The 24,336-nt window shown below is 36.8% G+C and overlaps 2 protein-coding genes across 2 annotated transcripts; both read left to right on the top strand.

Moving 5' to 3' along the window:
• Window positions 1-3,574: 3,574 nt before the first annotated feature.
• On the top strand, window positions 3,575-13,102 carry LOC311628417 (uncharacterized protein; the record flags this gene model as incomplete). Its single annotated transcript, XM_084895658.1, has 2 exons — window positions 3,575-4,531; window positions 12,152-13,102. The coding sequence occupies 2 exons, from the start codon at window positions 3,575-3,577 to the stop codon at window positions 13,100-13,102; spliced, it is 1,908 nt and encodes a 635-aa protein (XP_084751784.1).
• Window positions 13,103-20,926: 7,824 nt separating this feature from the next.
• LOC311628416 (olfactory receptor 52Z1P-like) lies at window positions 20,927-24,336 on the top strand (the record flags this gene model as incomplete). Its single annotated transcript, XM_084895657.1, has 2 exons — window positions 20,927-20,939; window positions 23,378-24,336. The coding sequence occupies 2 exons, from the start codon at window positions 20,927-20,929 to the stop codon at window positions 24,334-24,336; spliced, it is 972 nt and encodes a 323-aa protein (XP_084751783.1).

The raw sequence follows: 24,336 nt of genomic DNA, 5'->3' as shown, positions 1-24,336 counted from the left end.
AGCATGAAACCCATTCTCTTATTATTTCATATTATTATCATGGCATAATTTTGGCTCTTAATACTATTGATCTGAAATCCTAACGTTGTTGCCAAAGAAAATGGACTTTGTGTTGGGAAATTCAGCATGGTGTCCCACTCCGTTTACTGTGATGCCACAGGTTTACACCTGATGGAAATTCTGCTGACAGGCCAAAATAAATAGTTCTAATAAGGAAGTAACTGATAGCGTATTCTTGAAATTTTGGAAAAGTAGTTCTTGCTTAAGCTCAAATTTCATCTAAATATTTTTCCCACTGTTTTTGTACTGAAGTCAAATGCCTTGCTTTCTCAACTATATTCTTTTGCTTCTTAATACTAAATTCATTTATTCAACAAGTGTTCCTTAGAAACTGAAAAAAATGGGAAAAGAATCACACAATCACACATATACTCATGAAACTTCCTCTTCTAGACAGTCAACTCAGTGTAATATGCAAAAAAACAATATTCTCCACAAATATGAACATTTCAATGCCTTTTTATAGGTCCATTTTCTCAAATGATAAGTTAACTAAAGTCAGGAATTCTGGCTCCGCTTCCACTGTGGATATTCATTGTGATTGTATATATGCATTTGAAATTGATGGGTAAAGTGAGAAATCTTTCAGTTTGTTAAAGAAATGTGTGGTGTGTCTTTTTCTCTAATTAAAATACAGATAGTGACACTGTAGGGGGAATGTAAGATGGAGAATTCACAAAGAGCATTCAGACACTTAATTTGAATGCATGGTTCTTACCAGTCAATGTTTTCTCTCTGTGTGTGTGTGTGTGTGTGTGTGTGTGTGTGTGTGTGTGTGTTTTAACATTTCCTCAACTTATTTCCAGTTGCTTCTTTAGTAACTGAATAAAAATTCATAAATTTATTTGTAGAATCTTGTCCAATTTTCTAAAGTATCAGAATTTAGATAACTTACAGGTAAATTGATTTAAAATATTTTACTTTGTATGCTAAATTATAAGGAAAAACAGCATTCGTATTTATTATATTTACCATATGCTTATTGGTCTTTAATGATCTGTGATCATTTGATAAATCTTAATGAAAGAATCTGTGTTTGTGACTGAGCACCATTGGGGCTCATCTCAGAGGTTAGCAAACTTTTTTAAAAATTTTTATCTAAGAGTGTTCCTTTATTCTTAATTTATTCCCTTTGCTTGTCTTTTACTTTCTTGCTTTAATGGGCCTGCAACGGCATTGGTCACTTCTCCTTATAAAGAAGTACTATACCTTCTCATGTACTGCAGTGTTTCTCAGATCTCTGGATTAGAATCACCTGGAGGGCTTGTTAAATTGCCAAATGCTGGGCTTCAATTCCAGAATCCTGATTCAGTTGCTGATGCCCACGCCCTCTTTTATAATCCAGTGCCACTAGATATATATTCAGTACAGAAGAGAATATCCCCAATCTGCTAGTCAGGTATAATGCAGTTTTCTTAAGTGATTGTGTTAGCTCTAGAGGTTGTCTCTGTTCACAACTTGCTTATTTCTATCATGATTCCAGCTATAATAGGTACCTATCTCCTAGTTTATTTGGGTGCTGATAACTTGAGATTTTTTTCCTGATGCATCTCTATACATTCTCTACCAATCACTCACTCACTCACCCATACACCTACAAATTTCCAACTGCCTTGCACCTTCTTACTGTTTTTGCTTTTTCTCCATTACTCTCTCCTCACAGAGTTACAACTTACTTTCAATCTAAAATAACACCGCTTTCTCTTTCCACATTGTATTTTTTTTTTACATATTTGAAATAACATTGACTCCTTATTTGGGGGACCTTATTGTTAATTTTTTAATAGTTCTATTACCAGAATCTAGAACAGTGATTAGGACTGTTTAATTCTGGAAGAATTGAAGTAGAGAATTAGAGGAAAATAAGAAGTGGCCATTACATAGGAAATTTTTGAAAATAGAAACTTATAGGTGTTTATAGTTTTCTTTGATTTAAGGATAAAGCTTGTGTCTTGACTCTGCTGGTTAATAGCTGACATTTATCTTAAGTTACAAACCATAATGTCCAAAATACAAAATCATTTGGGTCAGAATTATTTCTAGTCTTGGACCCTCCTTCTTTAATCTATGAGACTTCAGCAAAGTTATATACTTGTAATTTTGTTAATCGAGAAAACTGATCTGCCAATCTCTAAGGGTTAAGAGACTTTAAAATGATCTAAGGGAAAATGTTTTATAAAGTGCTTTACATGAACTACAATGGTAATGAATTGCAATAGTAATGAATTACACTTGCACATGTTTACCTGCAGGAAAAAAAAGGTGACAGAATTCAATATTATGTGGACTTCCTGTTCACAAAAAGAAGAATAATGGATTGTACTCCATAAGACATATAAAAGGAAAGATGACAAAATAAAGAAAAAAAATTATTTTCTAAAAGCAAAACACCTCTAAATATATTATTAAGATTTTTCAAAAATAACTTGTCCTTATTGTTGTTATTATTTTTTAATATTCTCTATTTATGGAAAATTCAAGAAATCTCCTTCTTCTGTTTTTTTTTTAATTAGGAAGGAAGATTTAAAGTTTTCAAATTGAGTTTTCTTTATTGTGTTGAAAAAAACACACAACAGAATTAAAAATGTATTAAATATAAGGAGGTAGCTGAGATAATAGGACATGAAAAGTGGCCAAATTCAAGAGTGAGACCACAAGGAAGACAGAAAATCTGTCCAAAGCTCATTGTATTTCTCTAGAGACTACTTTCTCTCCAGTGCATCTAAGTACTGATTCATTGGCAAATGCATGTCTTTTTTTCTAGTTTCTACATTCTCATCAGAATAATACTGAAGAGTAATCCATAAGTTTCAAAGTTCCTGTTCAATATTCTGTAAGTTAAGAATCATTGTATTAAATGTTCCACATGACCAGGTACATTAGAGAATGAGTTGTGTTTATATAAATGTCTAATTTATTTTTGCCATAGCTTTATATTTTAAACTATATGTGTGATAAGAATTTGTGCGTTTACACAGGTGCTTGACATAAAAAGAGGAATTATTTTGTATCCTTTTAATTATGAAAGATGCCTCTATGCAAAATTCTCATATTCACCATAGTGGAGAAGCACCTATTCAAAGGTATTTGAAGGAAAACCTTACAGAAAGTGAGGAACCTTGATTCTGGTTCCAGATCAGGGACATCAACTATATTGGAGCCAGAGTCCATTCCCCCAAATTTATAATGTAGACTGGGGAATAAGTCTATCGTAGTCCCTTTCAAGAGCAGTTTCAAACACTCATTCGGGGTTAAATTGTGTTGAGTGACTCCTGAGACAGACTTACATGTTTGCAAGATTTCTTTTAATGATTCAAATACATCTTTTTTTAAAAGAGTCCTTATGTATGAACTGGAAGAAAGACTTGGGAAGATTATAAGGCCATGATTATCAGAGTAACATTTTGGGGAACTTAATGTCTTGGGTTACAGAACAGGTTTTGATAGAGAAATTCCTTTGATTCCAGGCCCTGTGAATGCACATCTGCTTGGAGTTCTCCCCGACCAGGTCATCATGTCAGACTCCAACTACACTGGCACCTCCTTCTTCCTAACAGGCCTCCCAGGCCTTGAAGCTGTGCACCCCTGGCTCTCCATCCCTCTTTGTGCCGTGTACATGGCATCTTTGACAGGGAACAGCCTGATCCTGTGGGTGGTGAGGTCAGAGCCCTCCCTGCACCAGCCCATGTACTACTTCTTGTCCATGCTGGCTGTGACTGACTTAGGGCTCTCTGCTTCCACAATGCCCTCCATGCTCACCATCTACCTGCTGGGTCTCAGGGAGGTGGCACTGGATGTATGCTTGGCCCAGCTCTTCTTCATCCACACTTTCTCCATCATGGAGTCGTCTGTGCTGCTGACCATGGCCTTTGACCGTGTTGTGGCCATCAGCAACCCCCTGCGCTATAGCACCATCCTCACGAGTCCGCGCATTGCCGGCTTGGGCCTAGCCATCATGGTGCGCAGCATCGGCCTCCACATCCCAGCCCCCGTTATGCTGAAGAAACTGCCTTACTGCCGCAATCGCCTGCTTTCCCACTCCTACTGCCTGCACCCCGATGTCATGAAGCTGGCCTGTGCTGACACCCACATCAACAGCGCCTATGGTCTCTTCGTAGTGCTCTCCACGCTGGGTGTGGATGCAGTGCTCATCGTCCTCTCCTATGTGCTGATCCTCCACACAGTGCTGTCCATTGCCTCCAAGGCAGAGCGCCTCAGAGCCCTCAACACGTGTGTCTCCCACATCTGTTCTGTGCTGCTTTTCTACACACCCATGATTGGTCTGTCCATGATTCACAGATTTGGGAGGTGGGCTTCCCCATGCAGTCGTGTACTACTCTCCTATCTTCACTTTCTCACACCTCCGGTGCTCAATCCCGTGGTTTACACCATTAAGACCAAGCAGATCCGATTAAGGATGCTGCGCCTCTTCCGGTCAGATAGAGCTGGCATCAGAGACCCTCAAGATCATTAAGTTTTTCCTAGAAAAAAGGCAGGATTATTGCATATTTTTCCTTTTGTCTTTTTTTTTAATAAAATCTTCACCTGCCTATCTCAATTAAGGTCTGGAGAATATTTTCTTCACTGGATATGAAATTTCAGGTTGGTGATTTTTAAAAAATATTTTAAATATTTCATTTTAATCTCCTCTTTCTTGTCTGAGGAGGATTTTGCTATAATTCTTATTTTGTTCCTCAACTGGTAAATGTTCCCTCCACAACAAAGGATTCTTTCAAGATTGTATTTGTCTTTCTTCAGTTTAATGATTTGACTAGATACTTCTATTTAGGTACTACTTATTCTTGATGTTGAATGGGATTACTGGATCTATAGTTTGATTTCAATCATTAATTATGGAAGTTCTCAGCCATTATTGGTTCATAAGTTTCTTCTGATTTGTTTCTGCTTTTTTTTCCTGATACTCAAATTACATATATTGTTTCATAGTTCTTAGATGTGCTATTCTGTGTTTTTAATTTTTTTCCTCTTAATTTCAGTTTGGGAAATTTCTATTGACTGACCTTCAAATTAATTTATTCTTTATTATGTTTATTTTCTAGTCTACTGATGAACTAATCAAAAAACATTATTTTTATTACAAAGTTGCTGTTGTTTTCATTTCTAGCATGTCCTTTTGATTCTTATATTTACTTTCTCTCTATTTACAATGCCCATCAGTAATTTTCACATTTACTATTTACATTAGAGCCCTTATCATATTTTTCATAGATATTTAATGTCTCCATTTGATAGTTACATATTATGAAGTGTATCTTATTCTCTTTATGATAGATTACTTTGTCTCTTTGAAGTATGGTTTTATATTTTCTTTGTGATTTTTGTTCAAATTAAGACATATTTTATTGGGCAATAAGAAGTAGGTAAATGTGCCTTTAGCATAAGGATATTTGTTAATCTGATTAGAAGTTGGGTTGTGTTTACTTTGGCTATAGATACAAGAAGATATGTTCCTTGTTTTCTACTCACCTCTTATACTTTTCCTTAGGGGAAAAAAATCTGTATTTTTCAGCTTTTTTAGTTCAATTTTAGTTAAAAAGTATTTTAATATTTATTATATTGGAACCTTATTAGATTGGTGCTAAGGCATGATATGTGGAGGAGAGAAGCATACAATAATCTTCTAATTTAAATCTTAGAAGGGCCTGAGATGTTACTGGGTCTGTTTCTCAGAACTCTGGTCTTCACAAATATTTCTACAGAGGACTTCAATTTCCTCCCCCTATATCCCCTAGTCTCCTTTTTCTTCTTTTTCTGACTACAGCATGCTCAATGTATTGAATCTGGAACTCTTTTCCCACTTAGATAAGACAGGAAGATTGAGGAAACTGGATATGAGAGAAAATTATTTCCTCCAGTAAGGATAAAGTTCTGAAAGTCTTTTCCCTTAACACATTAGTTTATTATGGAGATACCTCTGTTGATATTTCACAATAGTTACCCTTTAATTTCTTTTCCTGAGTCACAAATGCAACTTTCTTTGTTTCCCATTTATAACATATCTAAGTTTATAGAGTATAGAGATATTGTGGATGGCCTGGGAATGGTTCTACTACCTCAGAATTTTGGCTGCAAGTATTAAAATATAGTTAAAACAAAAGTAACACATAAAAATTATTTTAATTATGTAAGGACAGGCCATGAATGACAAGAACAGGGATGCAGCCCAAATTATTAAGTAACAGAATATTGTTTCAGGAAAGAAATCAGGAATAAAATTAAACCAAATCCTTCTCTCCCACCCTCCCCATCCCTCCTCAACACACACACACACACACACACACACACACACACACACACACACAATATATGCACTCCAGGCACATAGTTTTCTGTATTCTGTATTTCTTTTCTCTTCACATTTTTATTCCTGTTCTACTTTATCATATTTCCAGATCACAGATATCCCTGGATACTTACTGGTGTCTAAATAAGATAGAATATCCCATTCACCCTGAAGGAAGTCTGCTTTAACAAAAAGTATGCATGTGCATGAGGGTAATGACTTCTAAGATTATCCTCTTATTCATTAATTCTTTCATTAGGATAGTAATGGAACATTTTAGAAGGAATAAATTCAGTCAACATTATAAAAGCCCATTCACTTATTCTGATTTGTTCCAGGGCTGACTATATAGATAGTGGCTGTACAATGAAATCCAATTCTACTAAATTGAGAAAGATTTAAAAAAATAGGAAAGTAGAAGCTGAAAATCTCCCCTTGCTGATATGGGAAATTGGGTAGGCCACTGAACACCAGCTGTGATTGTTCAGGAGATTTCAAAACATAACTTCCTTAAGTAATTCAATTTAAGGTGAATTTTGAATAGACATTTTTCGAAAGAAGGCATATAAATTACCACACAGTATATGAAAAGGTGTTGGACATTACTAATCATCAGGGAATTCAAATAAAAATCGCAATTAGATATCATCTCACAATATATTAGGATGGCTATTAGAAAAAAAATAAGTATTTACATGGATGTAGGAAAAAGGATACCTTTATGTACTGTTGATGGGAATGAAAATCAGTGCCTACACTATGGAAAGCAGTATGGTTATTCCTCAAAAATTAAAAATAGAACTATCATATGATCCAGCAATCCTACTTCTGGGAAAATAGTCCCAGAAATTAAAATTAATATCTCAAGGAGATATCTGCACTCCTACATTCATTACAGTATCATTCATACTAACCAAGACATGGAAACAATATACAGTATATGTCCATCAATGAACAAATAGACAAGGAAGCTGTGGCATATACATACAATTAAATATTATTAATCCTTATAAAGAAGAAAATCCTGCCATTTGTGACAACATTGATAAATCTGGACATTATGCAAGACACAAAAGGAAAAATGCTATATGATGCCACTTAAAGGAAGGTTGAAATTTCTTAGCCTGGCACATAAAGTTCTCCTCTCTCATATTTCTATTATTCATTGTTGCTTTTATTGATTTCCAGTAACACAAAAGCACTCCTAGTCTTGCTGTTTCTAGTATTTGTGCTTTAGTTTATCCTGGATCACTGCCTGAAAAGCCCTTCACAGCCTATACATTTGTTCTAATACCCAGATCATAGTATTGTACCTCATTTTAGTTCTGTCTGAGGGATCATATTTAGCGACCAAGATGAGAGAACTCTTAAAGGACGCATTTTTTCCATACACTTTAAGCTTGCCTTGGCAATATGAATATTTACACTTGGATGGTGCCAACATTTTCTGTTACAAAAGAGTCTCTCTACAGCCCATTGCTAAACATGTTTGGTGATGACAATCCCTAAGCCCTGAAGGGAACCTTCTGTGTTCCCCAAGGAAAAGATATTTGGGGTATTGGCCAGGTTGCTATAGAATTAATCTTCACTGTGAGCTCCCTGCCATTGAACTCTTATGGAGTAGAGACACAGTCTCAGCCTGGCACTCGAGCATGAGTCAGTATTGTGGGGCTTGGAAAGAAAAGGAAAAACAGACCTTGTTTGAAAAAGGTAACAATAAATTTTGTGGTGAAGTCCTATCTAGACATCTCTCTCAATCCTGAACTGCTGGCTCCTAATCACTCACCCTTCTGCCTGCCTGGTTGCCCCTAACAACCTCACCTCAACAAGCCTGATCACACCTTACTGCCTCTGCGTCCTGTCCTGGCCTGATCACCCCTAACTACCCAACCTGCTAGCCTAGTCACCCTCACTGCACGCCCTCACCAGTCTGGTTTCCCCCAACTGCCCCCCCCTGCTGGCTTGGAAGCCCCCAACTTCCCCCCTGCAAGACTGGTTGACTCTCACAGCCCCTTCCATCACTGGGATGGTCACCCCATACAGCCTGCTGTTCAGTCATTTGATCCTCACTAACCCCTCTGCCAGCCTGAATGTAGTCAACCATCTTGTGAGGGTGTGAGGGTTAATTTGCATATTACATCTTTATTATATAGGGTAAGTGACTACATAAATGAATAAGCAACCCCCCCAATGTCTTCCATTGAGATAAATTTTCTTTATATAATTTAGTTTTATGATATATATGTTATACTTATAGGTACCATAGATATGGAGGGTGGAAGATAGATTGTGACTCTTGAAATCATATTTTGCTGTTGTTAGGACCTCGGGCCTGCTCTATTAGAGAAGTTTTCTATCCTCACTGCAGGAAAACCTTCTCAGGAGAATGCTGCACATGCATCATCCACCACGAGGGAACAGTGGTCTCCCAGGAGCCTGGGTTCACCTGGCTCACAATGCTCTTCACTCCTCCTCATAAACCTGAGCCTCTGACTCCTGTGCCACACTGACTGGAAAGGAAGAAAGCATTCGTGAGGCTCACTTAGTTGTTGCAGAGTAGCAGCCCTAAGCTGACACTGTCACTTGCTTAAAATGGTCAGGACATTGACTTGCTTCTATAACCTCTGAGACAGAATACTAAGGAGATTCCCTGTGAAATCATCATAGCTTACTCCAATGAGTTGAGTGACCCTGGAATTCTTCAGTAAGCTTTACCTGTGCTGAACTCTGAGGGGCTGTGTTATCTGACTATTCTCAACAACAGCAGATGGTTGAAACAAAACTGTGATTACTTTTCTTATCCTGAGAATTACCTTCAAATATTCATGTCTGCTCCTGCTACCAATTCCTCTGTATTCATCCTTACAGGGTTTCCTGGCCTGGACCAGTACTATCCCTGTTGTCAAGGGCATGTACCTTGGTTGTGGGCTCATCCCCAATAGGGAGTGTGCAAGAGGCAGCTGATCAATGATTATCTCTCATTGATGTTTCTGACTCTCTATCCCTCTCTCTTCCTCTCTGAAAAATCAATAAAATATATTAAAATTAAAAAGTATGTGTCTATCATTTTATTTTTTATCCAATCCCAGAGCTCCCCTTCCACCCCACCCAACTTTGCTTTTTCCTGCCTCCCAAATCTATTCCAAATGGAGTTAATGTGGGGGTTGGAGAAATTGAGATAAATAAATAAATAAATAATAAGTAAGTTCCCAAATATGCAGGCAAGGATGGGAGCCTTTGTGTGAAGGACCTCTTGAAGAAGCAGATATGAAGCCCTCTGAACATGTGAAAAGGCATGTGTGTTCCAGGAATTTTCACTCCATCTAGGGATCATGACTATTTTAGCCGCACTGACAGTCCAGCATTGTGTTTTAAAAAAAATTATTTTCTTTTTGTCACAAGAAAGCACATAAGAAATATCTACTTAAACTGGTAAAAAAAAAAAAAAAAAAAAAAGTACTAACTTATCTTTAAAAGTACTTTAATTTTTTTATATTTAAAAAATAAGTGTTTATTGTTGAGATGTTGAGAGTATTACAGATGTCTCCCCATTTTCCTTCCCATTGCCTCCCTTCACCCAGATCCCACCCTGCCCCAGGCCTTCACAACCCTATTGTCTGTGTCCTTGGGTATTGCATGCATGTACATAAGTTCTTTGCTTAATATCTTCTCCCCTCCACACCTTGTACCATCCTTGCATAATGTACATAACTTTGCAAAGTAAAACTTGTAAGTTCTCTCTCTCTAGCTTTCAACCCAGCCCTCTAGACATAAGAACCTCTAGTAACAGCAGTGCAAAATACCTCCTAGGCATTTATGTAGAAAGACCTATACAAGTTCTGTAATTCAACATTAGGTTCATTTAATAGAAAAGTATTATGTTTAAGGTCCTGGAGAGTAAAATAAATAAATAAATAAACAAACAAACAAACAAACAACTTCTCTTTATTTCTCTACAGAAATAAAGAGAACCCATGACAAGAATTAGGTCATTAGGGAACATAAAGGTTAGGAGACAATAAGAAAATGAGAAGACATTGAACTACAGATAAATTGTAGAGGAGAGAGAGCTTATTCTCATAGAAAAAGCTCAGTAATGGGCACAAAAAGAGAATGGTAATTTGGTCAAATATTTTCAGTCTAGTTCTAGTGGTGGTGGGGAAAAGAAAAAAAAAAGAAAAAAAAAAGCAACTATCCTGAATTGTATTATTATGGATTCACCATACCATTTCCCAACCATTTTCATTCAAATCTTTTTTTATGCCATTTCTCAAATCAGATATTTAATATTCTAATTTTAGCATTTAGCTAAATTATTATGTCTTTTAAAATGTTCATTGTTACTGTATTATTTTCATTCTTAGAATATTTTTATGTATTTACTTGTATCTTTATATTTTATTATATTCCAAACTTACTTGATTGTAAGTTTCAAAAGAACAGAGACATTATAAACTCTTTAATGTTTCTATGCTGATATTGTACACAGGGCTCATAAAAAAAAATACAGGCCTGGTGCATGAAATTCATGTTTGGGGAAGGGGGTTCCCTCAGCCCGCCTATACCCTCTCCAATCCAGGACCCCTTGGGGGATGTCCGAATGCCAGTTTAGACTAGATTCCCATGGGATGGGGCCTAAACTGGCAATCAGACATCCTTCTCACAATCCTGCACTGCTGACTCCTAAATATTCACCTTCCTGCCTGCCTGGTTGTTCCTAAGTAGCCAGCCTCCACCAATCTGATTGCCCCTCACTGCCTTTGTGTGCTGGTCTGATTATCACTAATTACCCAACCTGTCAGCCTGGTCACACATCACTGCCCCCCCTGCCAGCCTGGTTGCCCTAAACTGACCCCCCAACCCCCTGCACTCATCGTCCCCCATCCCACCCTGAAATCCCAGTTACTTCTCACAGGTTCCCCACTGGCCTGGTCATCCATACAGCCTGCTGTTCAGTCATTTGATCATCCCTTACTAACCCCTCTGCCAGCCTAGTTGTAGGCAACCATCTTGTGAGGGTGTGAGGGTTAATTTGCATATTACATCTATATTATATAGGTTAAGTGATTACATAAATGATAAGCAACCACCACCACCCACCACACCACATGTCTTCCATTGGGATAAATTTTCTTTATATAATTTTAGTTTGAGAATATATATGTTATACTTATAGGTACCATAGATATAGAGGGTAGAGGATAGATTGTGACTCTTGAAATCATATTTTGCTGTTGTTAGGACCTCGGGCCTGCTCTATTAGAGAAGTTTTCTATCCTCACTGCAGGAAAACCTTCCCAGGAGAATGCTGCACATGCATCATCCACCACGAGGGAACAGTGGTCTCCCAGGAGCCTGAGTTCACCTGGCTCACAATGCTCTTCACTCCTCCTCATAAACCTGAGCCTCTGACTCCTGTGCCACACGGACTGGAAAGGAAGAAAGCATTCGTGAGGCTCACTTAGTTGTTGCAGAGCAGCAGCCCTAAGCTGACACTGTCACCTGCTATGTATGGTGACAGTGGCTCAGAGAGACTAGAAGTGAATGAAGTTAAGGAACTTACTTGCTTAAAATGGTCAGGACATTGACTTGCTTCTATAACCTCTGAGACAGAATACTAAGGAGATTCCCTGTGAAATTATCATAGCTTACTCCAATGAGTTGAGTGACCCTGGAATTCTTCAGTAAGCTTTACCTGTGCTGAACTCTGAGGGGCTGTGTTATCTGACTATTCTCAACAACAGCAGATGGTTGAAACAAAACTGTGATTACTTTTCTTATCCTGAGGATTACTTTCAAATATTCATGTCTGCTCCTGCTACCAATTCCTCTGTATTCATCCTTACAGGGTTTCCTGGCCTGGACCAGTACAATCCCTGGTTTTCAATTCCCTTCTCCTCCATCTATGCTATGGTTTTCCTGGGAAACTGTCTGGTGCTGCATGTGATTCGGACTGAACCGAGCTTGCATGAGCCCATGTTCTACTTCCTGGCCTTGCTGGCCCTCACTAACCTGTGCATGGGGCTGTCCACAGTGCACACGGTGCTGGGGATCCTGTGGGGACTCGGCCAGGAAATCAGCCTGGATGCCTGCATTGCACAGACTTATTTTGTTCATGGTCTCTCCTGCACAGAGTCTGGAGTCCTTCTTGCCATGGCTTTTGATCGCTTTACTGCAATCTGCAATCCTCTGAGATACACAACCATCTTGACCAATAGTAGAGTCATTCAGTTCATGGTGACCATTGTCCTGAGAAGCACTGTGTCTATTCTTCCTGTCATCATTCGGCTGAAGTTCTTCCATTACTGCCACCCTCATGTCCTCTCCCACTCTTTCTGCTTGCACCAGGACCTGCTCAGACTGGCCTGTTCTGGCATCCGCTTCAACAGCTTCTATGCCCTGGCTCTGGTGATCTGTACCCTGCTGTTGGATGCTGTCCTTATCCTCATCTCCTATGTTTTCATCTTGTATACAGTGCTGGCAATTGCATCTCGGGAAGAGAGGCTCAAGTCTTTGCAGACCTGTGTTTCCCACCTCTGTGCTGTCCTGGTTTTCTATATCCCCATCATTGGCCTCACCATGGTTCACCGCTTTGGGAAGCACCTCTCTCCTTTGGTTCATGTTCTCATGGGCAACATTTACATTCTCTTTCCACCTCTGATGAATCCAATCATCTACAGTGTCAAGACTCAGCAGATTCGAAGCAGGATGAAGAAGTGGTTTTCTTTGAAAATGTAGTGAAACCTTTGAATTTTATTCAGTAAAATGTTATTTTTCTTTTATTGATTAAGGAATTACAAATGTGTCCCTATCCACCCCTCCCCCATTGCCCTCCAAACCCCCAATCCTGCTCTCACTCTCACCCCCTGTTGTCTGCGTCCATTGTGTATGCTTACATGCATGCATAAAGGCCTTTGGTTTATCTCTCCTCCTTATCCCTCCCTCCCTATTTAGTAAAATGTCTTAAGATTAAAAAAATTAATGTTAGTTCGCAGATGTTCAATAACTTATAATTTGTATAATACTTCATAAAAATTTCTGTTCTTTTATGAGAACTAGAAAATTTTAAAAAAGGTGATTTCCAATGGGAGAGAGGTGGTAGAACTAAATTTTCCTAATACATATTTCAGAAAAGATTTCTGAAAGCTTGCTGGAGGATAATCATAGCAATTATGGACATGACAATACAAGTCTTTGCATTTGATTGACATTTTCTTTCAGCATGGTTGCCATATGAAAATTGTGTTACCCTTGGTTTGACAATATTTTTATTTAAAACTTGACACATTTTTGTTTTAGACTTTGGAAGTGTGTTTATAGTTTAGATTTCTTTAAAATGGTGTTCAAGTCAAAATACATGTGCATTCCTAGAGGTGAGTTGATGCTGAACTATGATGCTGACCCTTCCTTTCCTTATGTTCCTTTTTTCCCATTAATGACTTAGTGCAAGTCCATTAAAGGAGTTTTGAAATACAAAGATTTATGATTTCTCTATTTCAAAGATATTTCTCTTTAATTCTTTCTACACTGTGAAGATATATCTTATTACTGCATATAACTTTTTGTTTAAATTTTTTTATTTTATTTTTTAAATATATTTTATTGATTTTGTACAGAGAGGAAGTGAGAGAGATAGAGAGTTAGAAATATCGATGAGAGAGAGTCATCGATCAGCTGCCTCTTGCACACCCCCCACCGGGGATATGCCCGCAACCAAGGTACATGCCCTTGACCAGAATCGAACCCAGGACCCTTCAGTCCCCAAGCTGACGCTCTATCCACTGAGCCAAACCGGTTTCGGCTTTTGTTTAAAAATTTTTAAATTCATCTTTATTGCTGAAAGTACTACAAATGTCCCCTTTGTTGTTGTTGTTGTTGTTTTATCCCCTTGACCCTCTCCACCTTGCACTTGCATGTATATATGCATATAAATTCCCTGGCTACCCTCTCCCACATTCCAGAGTACGATGCTAACAAAAATAAACCAGTCAGAGAAAGATAAGTATAACATGATGTCATTTTACATTTTTATACATATTTTATCATTAAGATTTCTTCATGTCATTTTACCTTCATAAAATCTTCAGGAAAAGATTTTAGAAGTGATTGCAAAAGCACTATTGAGAATTAGTGACTTCTCTTAGAGTAATGGTTGTGAAAATAAATATAACAGAGATGAATGATATTGTGGATGAAAAGGGGCCATATATTCACCTGACTAGCTAAGGGATGATCTGTGTGGTAGCCTTGCAAACTCAAGGAACCTAAAGTAACCATAAAACATGGTCTGCAATGAAAGCCTTAAATTAAAAAGTAGTTTATAGTGGGTAGTCATGTCCTCGGTTAGTATCTTCCTTGGCAAAGATCAATTTTGATCTTCAATGAACCCATTTTTTGCATCTAAGCTAACAACCCTGATGAATGTCAAGGTAACTTGTAACTTCCCTTTTTCCAGACCCCTCAGGGTACAATGAATGGGCAAGGGCACCAGGGACAGAGACCACAAATTCCCTCATTGCTATTTTTAATTGTTGACTACTAACTATCCTGCACCCATCTTATTTTAAAAAGTATGTGTCTGTCATTTTATTTTTTATCCAATTCCAGAGGCCCCTCCTACCCCGGTTTTGGTTTTTTCTCCCTCTATAATCTATCACCAATGGAGTTAATGTAACCCACTCACATCTCGTGTTTAGATTATAATCAATAAAATGAGGCAAAACAAAACAAACAAACAAAAAAAAACATGCCATTCTCGGGAGCACTATCTCAATATGTTGAGATTCTGCTTTCTGGCAATTATTGACTCAAACTCACAAAAATTCTTCACAGGTTTGAGTGTGGGTTGTTGTTTTTTTATATTAACAATACTTAGGATATATAAACAAATATTAATAACTGATGTGGGTTGGTTTCATAATTGATGCTTAGGTTTCTAAGTCGATGGTATTATATTTAATGAGATAGTGACAGAGAATTACTATTGTTTATAAGAGAGGGTAGTAAAACCCACTTTGAATGCATAAAATTTGAGGTGTCTGCAGAACATTTATAAAAATCTATTTAAATTCTCATGTACTTTCAGTGTTTCAGATACAGTATTAAACAATACTAAGGTACAGGAAACAGCAGAAAGCAAGAATACCCTGCCTTCATTATAACAGGATTCAGACAAAAATTATTAAGGATACATTACATCTACAATTATGATAAATGCTATTATTAAGAAATGAAAGGTAGCCCAGCCACAGTGGCTCAGTGGATCATCAACTTATGAACCAGAAAGTTGCAATTTAATTCCTGGTGAGCACATGCCTGTATTATGTCCTCAGTCTCCAGTGGGGGCATGCAGGAGGCAGCCAATCAATGATTCTCTCTCATCATTGATCTTTTTATCTCTCTCTCCCTTCCTCCCTTCCTATATGAAATCAATAAAAACATATTCTTAAGAAATGAAGGGTAAAATGACATTCTAATACGAATCTCTAACTGAGCAAAGAGAATATGAGTAAAGACTTCCCTAAGCAAGTGGTATGTAATTGAGGTCTAAAGATAGAGGGTAAGTAACCTCAGGAATATAAGAGAAGGAAATTTTAGAAAGAAAGAAAAAACAGAATAGAAAAATAGACGTTGAAAACATATTGGACCATCTGAAAAACAAATAAGTGTCTATGAAACTTCAAGTACAAATTTTGAAAATTAGAAAGAGGGTTGTGAAAGATGAGATTTTACTTTAGTTTTAATTCTTAGAACAATATGAAACTACTAATGAGTTGCAATTAAATGATGAAATGATCAAACATGTATTTAAGAATATCTGTCCCATAATTGAATAGATGAGAAAGAGTTGAGTTGCCAGCAAAAAAAAAAAAAAAAAAGGAAAGATAACAGAGTTTTAATAAAAGGATATATTGATAGTAATAGTTGAGTAGAGAGTTGTATCTCTTTTATCCTAACTAAAATTTCAGGAAAAGTGAAGTTTTAAGGTAATTATTATAGATTTTATTTTCCCTTCAACTCTATATAATTTACCATGTTCTGTGGAAGGCTGCTTTCTTTTGTGGCCTTTGATTTAAGATACTCTTTGTAAAGATGTAAATTTCTCTCCAATTCACCAGATTTCTAAAATGAGCAATGGATGCTCTTTGTGACTGGCCCTGGGTACTCTTTGGAACTATCAATAATCCCCAGCTTGTAAAGTGTTGGGCCTTTGGAAAGGACCAAGATGTGTGTCAGGTCTGGTTTTCCTAGCCCAGGATCCAGAAGGAGATCAGGCAAAGACTCAAAGCCTCCAGATATCTGCCTCTGCCTATAAAATCATTGTTATTCTCAGTCGTAAGTAGCTTCAGGATATCAACCACAGCAAGGTGTAGACTCCACAGGATGAAGGGAGAGGTTTTTCAACAGAGTGGTTCAATTGCTTCCCCAAAGCAAAAGTTGCCTGGATGTTAAAGTTCTCATGGAGAAAGATGTCCAAGAGAAAAATCAGGGTAGCTGCCTTCCAAACTCTAATCCTAGAACCCCCAACCATGGATAGTTCCAGAGACATAGAAACATAGAACAGATTGTAGAATCTTAAAGGAAAGGCAGAGTTGGGTGGGTGGGTGAGTGGGTAGAAAGGGATCAACCAAGAACTTATATACATTCTCAAAGCCCCTTGGAGGAAGATTCCTGTGGCAGTCTCTGTTGCTCCTCCTGCTTCCCTCCATTCACCCTAATCCTACTGTTTCCCTCCCTTCTCCACCACCCCGTATGCTTGCTTCTCCACAGCTTCACTCCCTTCTGCAAAGCTTGGCTTCCTTCTACACTGTCTTCAGTCTTCGCTCTGTGCCTGGATATGCAAATTAACCACCATTTTGGTTTGGTTAATTTGCATACTCACTTCTGATTGGCTGGTGGGCATGGCTTGTGGGCATAGCAGAGGTACAGTCAATTTGCATGTTTCTCTTTTATTAGATAGGATATGCATAGCCCATAGAGACAGACAATAGTGTGGTGAAGGCCTGGGATAGGGAAAAGGGGGAGAAGGGGTCAATGTGAAAAAAGGGGGATACATATAATACTTTTAACAATAAAGATTTTTAATATAAATGAATAAGTAATAAAATGAGCAATGGAGATGTTAAATGAAAGTCACTTCCTGCACCATGCTGACAGTGTCTTGAGACTCTGTGCTGCTACCCTGATTATTTTGCTCAAACTTTTCTCATTCAATGACCGCAATATAGATTTTGATGCCTGCCTCATCCAGATGTTCTTCATCCATGTTTTTTTTTTTCTCAGTAGAGTCAGGCATCCTCTTCACAGTGGTTGCTGACCACTAGGTGGCCATCTCCAACCCACTCAGGCACACCACTGTTTTGAGGAATTTCACCATTGCTGAGATAGGTGCATGGGGCTTTTGCTATGGGCTGTGGCTGTCATTTCTAAGACCCTTTCTAATTAAGTGAATGAGGTTTTGGAAGTCTAATGTGTTATCCCACTCATACTGCTCACATATCCAGATATCACTGAGCTCTCCTGCTGTGACCAGCACATCACAAACATCCATGGCCTCATCACCATTCTCATCACTTTTAGAGTGGACTGTGTATTCATTTTCCTTTGTTATTTGAAGATTCTGTCACGTGCTAGGCATTGCATCCAGGGAAGAATAGTTCAAGGCCTTTAACACTTGTATTTTCACATCTGAGCTGTGCTGCCGATCTATGCCCCTATGCTGGTATACATTATGCATCATTTTGGGAAACATGTTCCACCCATGATGGACATTATTATGGGTTATATATACCTATTGATCCCTCCTGTTCTCAAGCCTGTTTTATGCACTGTTAAAATCCAGGCGATAGGCATTTGTACTTTGCTTGATCTACTGAAATTATAGCCGAGAGAACTTTAGGATCATTTATAGATTTCTGTAATAATTCCTATTAAATTAACTTCTAACTGGAGCAAAGGAAATTATATATATATTCCTGTGTTTATAATCCTCATGCACTTGTTTGTCTCTCTCACAATTCTAGAAATGTGTAAACAATATCTTATGACCTTTTACTTACCACAAGTAACTAAACTAAGATAGGTAATAAATAATTGTACAAATGAAGAGTACATTCTCAATAATCTATATAATCAGGAAGACCCACTATTCATGGAAAGCAGTAATTTGTTAAATTATCTGTAATGCAAAACATAAAGCATTCTATGATTTTTCACAACCTATCCTTGAAATTTTGTTTAGTTTTCTCAGCTTTCATTTATGAGAGTTTTATCTTGCTTAGTATGACTTTACAAGTATATTATTCTACTTTACCATGTATATAACCTAACTTCTTTAAATCTATTGGCAAGTAAACATATAAAACTTAGATAATGAAGCAGAAAATTACAAAATGGACTGAAATCAGACATTAACTAGTATTTTGACATGCCGAATAGTATTCTTTGTCTTACAATTTTACTTGCTGATTAACATTTTTCTGAGTTATGAAATTATATAACTAAACTTAAATAAAATAGTCTATTAACTCTAAGTAGCTATTGGAAAGTGTGTTGCTAAGAATATTCAATAGAGGAAAGATATATTTTATTTGGACAGAACCCACTTTAAATATTTTTGCCTCCAAGCAGTCATTGAAAAAACATAAAATAACATAAAAATAGAGAAATGTCAGTGTTTTAGGTAGGTCCCATTTGCAGCATGACCTGCCAAGAATAGGAAAGAAATTCTTCATGAGCCAGCACATCAACCTCTCAAAGGCTACATAGGGCCTTACGTATTCCTTGCTCCCACGTTTTGCTGATTGACTATGACTTTTTTTTTATACCTATTACATGAAGAAACAAACAAACGTTTTCAAAGCATTACTCTTACAAAATATAGTTTCCTAGACATGTATGAGAAATTCATAATATTTCTAAAAGGTAGAATGACAAAGTGGGAGCTTTAAGTTTCACACATCATTTTATCTGTTCTTCTAACCACAATATGCCAGCCTACCTCAGCCTCAGTCTAGATTCTCTGGAAAAACATATGAACACTTTTTTGCAGTTGTTATTTTTTAGTTCCTTATTTATTTCTCTCCTCTTTCATATCATCCAGAACTCTTTATTTTTGGAACTTAGAGCCCTTATGTTTCCTGGTAAAAGAATTTTATTTTCACTAAAGATTATCTATTTGCTTAAGACAAGGAACATGTCTATTGTTTCCACTGAAATATTCATACTAAAAAGGAATCAAGCAATGCATGTGACCTACAAAATATATATTGGGAAAACTAAGAAGTAAATGAATGGTTACAAATCATTTGAGACATAAACCACAAAGTGTAAAACAAAGAATCAAGACCAAAATCTATGCCAGAAAAAATTGCATAAGTCATATAAAGAAAAACAATTGAAAATGGTTTTGTTTTGGATCAATGTGGGTATTTATAATTAAATGCCATCTTTTTAGATCAACTAAATGATGAGATTGAGACCTATATTTTGATATGTAAGAAAATTCTAAAAGAATATCATATTATTAAACTCTATCTTAAATGTTCACCACTGGAAAAGGAAACACACTTTTATATTATTCAATATTTTCTGACTTACATTAAATAATTTCCTAATACTGATGATAAGGGTGGTCATGGGTATCAACAGAAGAAATGTCATGATTAATTAAAACAGGTAATTTACTAGATCTCTTTAAATAAAAAGGATCCATGATTTCAGAGTTTTTTGTTTAGCACTTGTAAACATTGGTAAATATTTGAAATTATTATTTTTACCATTACTGCTACATTGTCCATTCCTGTGCTGACATGTAATATGTGGATATAGCAATTAGCTTTACAAACATAAAAATTCAACTCAATTTTTTTAATTAACTTATTTTTATTTTTTCAGGGAGAACGAGATGTCTCATAAGAGAGAAAGTAAAATATAATTAATTTTGAAAATAAAATTACAGTATAAGTACACTAGCATTGATGTACATCTCCAAATATTAAATAGCATCATAATCCTTCATCTCCACTAAAGGAATCTTCTTATTTTAATGGTATTCTGTAACCTTCACAATAAACTTGCCTCATTTTTCTGGTTATGCAACATTTAATGAGACAATTTTTGTTTTCCCTCAGGTAAATATATATAATATATTTATATTTGTCCTTAATCTTATGATGTACAATCTCCACTAAAAATTGGGTTTATAACATAGCTTACATACTCCTTTCCTAATCAAGGTTATATATCCATACACATAGATTGTTATTTTAAATGGTAGGCCTTGTCAGCTAATCTAAATATAGACTGTGGGTCTCAGATGCTAGAGCAATCTCTCAGTATGAAAAATACCCAAAAGACTTCTCATCCCAGAGGTTATTCCTTGAGTTGTTTTTATAATATTGATGGACAATAGAGATGACTATATATTTGCCTCTCTTTCTCCTCTGAATTCTTATAAGCTAAACATTACTATCTTGCTCATGAGACCTAATACTTAAGACCTAAGAATATCACTAGGAAGAAACATCTGCTTTTTTATGTTCCCAAAGATTTTGAAAAATCATGCATCTAAAAGGTAAATTAGAATAGCTAAATGGTTAAAAATCTGGGTTCTGCACTTAGGATCCCTGGACTTTAAAACATGCTTTATGCATTTACTAATGATGTGACGTTGGAAAAGTCCTTCAGTGTTTGAGTTCCCTTCTGTGTAAAATTGGGATACTAACAATAGCTGCTTTATATAGCAGTGGTGACCATTAAATTGGATAATCCATGTAAAGGGGTTAGAATAGTTTTTAGTAAAATGTTTAGCACTTGTAAACGTTGATAAATATTTGCAATTATTTTTACCATTACTGCTATATTACCCATTCCTGTGCTGGCATGTGATATGCTCTCTGTTTAAATATGCTGATATTTTCTGTGTGATGGTTACATAGCAAAGACAGGCACTGAAAATGAAGCAAAACCTCTCAGTCTTACAAGGCTAAACACAGTGGTTGCACCTCCATATTTTTTACAAAATAACCATTAAAAAATATCTCTCTCTTTGAGATTCATTAAGAACCACATCATCTCTTCTATGAGTTTGCCTTTTGATGAGAATTTTTTGTCTTTTTTCCCCTCATCTGAACTGTGTGAGAGAGAGAGACAGAAAAAGAGAGATAGAAAGGGAAGGGGAGAGTAAGTGGGAAGGGAAGAAATAGTACGGAGGAGAATAGATTGAAATATTTGTTGATCTACATATTAATAATATATAATCATTGCCCAACCAGTGTGCTCAGTGATTAAACTTCAATCCATACGCCCAGAGGTTACCCATTCAATTCCCTGTCAGGGTACATGCCTGGGTTGCGGGCTTGACTTCCAGCAGGGAGTGTGCAAGAGGCAGCTGATCAATGTTGGTGTTTCTCTCTCATAGTTGTTTCTAACTCTCTCTCCCTCTCCCTTTTCTCTCAAAAAATAAAACATACATTAAATAATAATAACAATAAATATAATAATGTGATAATGAGTCCTACTTCCTTATTAAGGACTAGAATATTTGAAAAGAATTTCAATTAATTCAAGGGGTGATAATTAGAGATCTTGAGATATAGTGTAGTTTTTCATCTACCTAAAGGTGTGACAAACTCACATGAAAGCCAGAGCCATGCAGATTCTAGATTTTGATGGTTCTTTTTCAATAAGTAGCATTTATTATTCATAACTTTGAAACTTTCTAAGATTTGCAGTCAAAAAATCTTCATAAGTATAGTTGGTGCCTTTGTAATCTACTGCATTTGATTACAAACTTGACTAATTAAATTAATGTTTCATAGTCCTCGTAAATAATTTTACATGTCAGTTATTCTTTTTTTAATATATTTTATTGATTTTTTACAGAGAAGAAGGGAGAGAATAGAGAGTTAGAAACATCGATGAGAGAGAGTCATTGATCAGCTGCCTCTTGCACACCCCATACTGGGGATATGCCCGCAACCAAGGTACATGCCCTTGACCAGAATTAAACCCGGGACCCTTCAGTCCCCAAGCCGATGCTCTATCCATTGAGCCAAACTGGTTTCAGCACATGTCAGTTATTCTTTTTAAAAAAGCAATTATATTTTATGATTTGTGCTATATTAAAAATAAGAACTGCTGTTATTTTTTAAAAGTTGATATTATCTTATCAGAGAATATGAAAAGTAGTCACTCTATCTGTAGGAAGCTTTTAATAATAGGTATTGAATAATTATGATCCTAATATTCTTCAGTGACTTTCTTGTTCTGAATGAAAATAGCCAATACTCTGATATTTGTTTCCTTTGACTCTATTTTATGATCCTTGATATTTAATGCTTACTCAGGTATGGATAATATTACAATTTTAGCTTAACATTAAATTTCACTTTAATTCAACCATTATCTTCAAGAGTTCAAATGAGAGACAGATGAATAAAACTTTTTTTCTTTATTGTAGATAAATTAGGCCAAATGAACATATTTTATGTTCTTAGGATGAAAACAAGAATAGGTGTTTTCATGCTGGCTCCAGTTATATATCACTCTACCATCCAACCCATCTCCTTCCATTAAATTTGTTCATCACAGAATGGAATATTAATTCTCTTCAGTGTTATATACAGTTTGTGAAAAGATAAAAAATTGTGTTTGGGATTTAAGAATTAATTATCAAGTTACAATGGCAAAGAATGTATACCTAATACAGTTAAAAGTTTAAAACTCATATATATCAATTATGTGAATATAGCAATTAGCTTTACAAAAATAAAAGATTCAACTCAATTTTTCTGATTAACTTTTTATTTTTTCAGGGAGAACAAGATGTCTCATAAAAGAAGAGGTGGTTTGCCCATACACATTTAGTTTTTTATTAATTTTTCTCAAAACATTTTATTCTCCTTCTACCTCATCATGCCAAATTAATGATTAGGACCTGAGTAGGAAGAGAGAGATTACTCATTTTCTTCTATTACTTACATTCTTTTCTCTCTGTTTTCTACATAACAGACTTTGACTACCTCTCTAAAACAACAGCCAACTATACATCCACTCCCCTCATTGCATTTCTGCTAACTGGAGTCCCCGGATTAGAAGATTTGCAAATCTGGATCTCCATCCCTTTCAGCTTTATGTACCTTTTGGCTGTGATAGGCAATGGCCTGGTTATGGCAGTGGTGGCCTGGGACAGGAGTCTCCATGAACCCATGTATTTATTCCTGGCCATGCTGGCACTCAATGATGTCCTTCTTTGTACTGTCACGGTGCCCAAAATGCTTCTCATCTTCTGGCAGGGCCCTTCCCCGTCAACGTTTCCCGCATGTCTCACACAGATGTTTTTTGTTCACGCTCTGTTCCTCTCTGAATCTGCTATTCTGCTGGCCATGGCTTTTGATCGCTATGTGGCTATCTGTGCACCACTCCATTATGCAACCCTATTTACAGGCTCTCTCATCAGCAAGGTGGCCGTGGCTCTGGTGTTTCGAAGTGTGGCTGTAGTTACCCCTGGTGTCCTCCTCATTCTTCGCCTGCACTTCTGCCGGAGCAATATTATCCGCCATACCTACTGTGAAAACATGGTCATTGCCAAGTTGGCCTGCAATAGCATTGCCCTTAATAGCATTTATGGGCTCAGTGCAGCTCTCCTCACTACAGGGCTGGACTTTGTTCTCATATCCCTGTCCTACTGGGTGATCCTGAAAACAGTCTTTAGACTACCGTCTAGAGAAGCCCAGACAAAGGCCTTTGGAACCTGTGGAGCTCATCTATGTGTCATCTTGATATTCTACACTCTGGCCTTCTTTTCCTTCTTTACCCATCGCTTTGGAAAACATGTGCCCAGGCACACCCTTATTCTCTTGGCAAACCTCTACTTACTGGTGCCACCTACTATGAACCCCATTGTTTATGGGGCAAAGACTAAACAGATAAGGGTGAAACTACTAGTGCTCTGTAACCATTCAAAATGA

This window comes from Pipistrellus hanaki (genome assembly GCF_964339955.1).
Source record: "Pipistrellus hanaki genome assembly, chromosome: 9".
NCBI lineage: Eukaryota > Metazoa > Chordata > Mammalia > Chiroptera > Vespertilionidae > Pipistrellus > Pipistrellus hanaki.
Note: the sequence above shows the minus strand (reverse complement) of the source record. Positions and strands in the feature narration are given on the sequence as shown.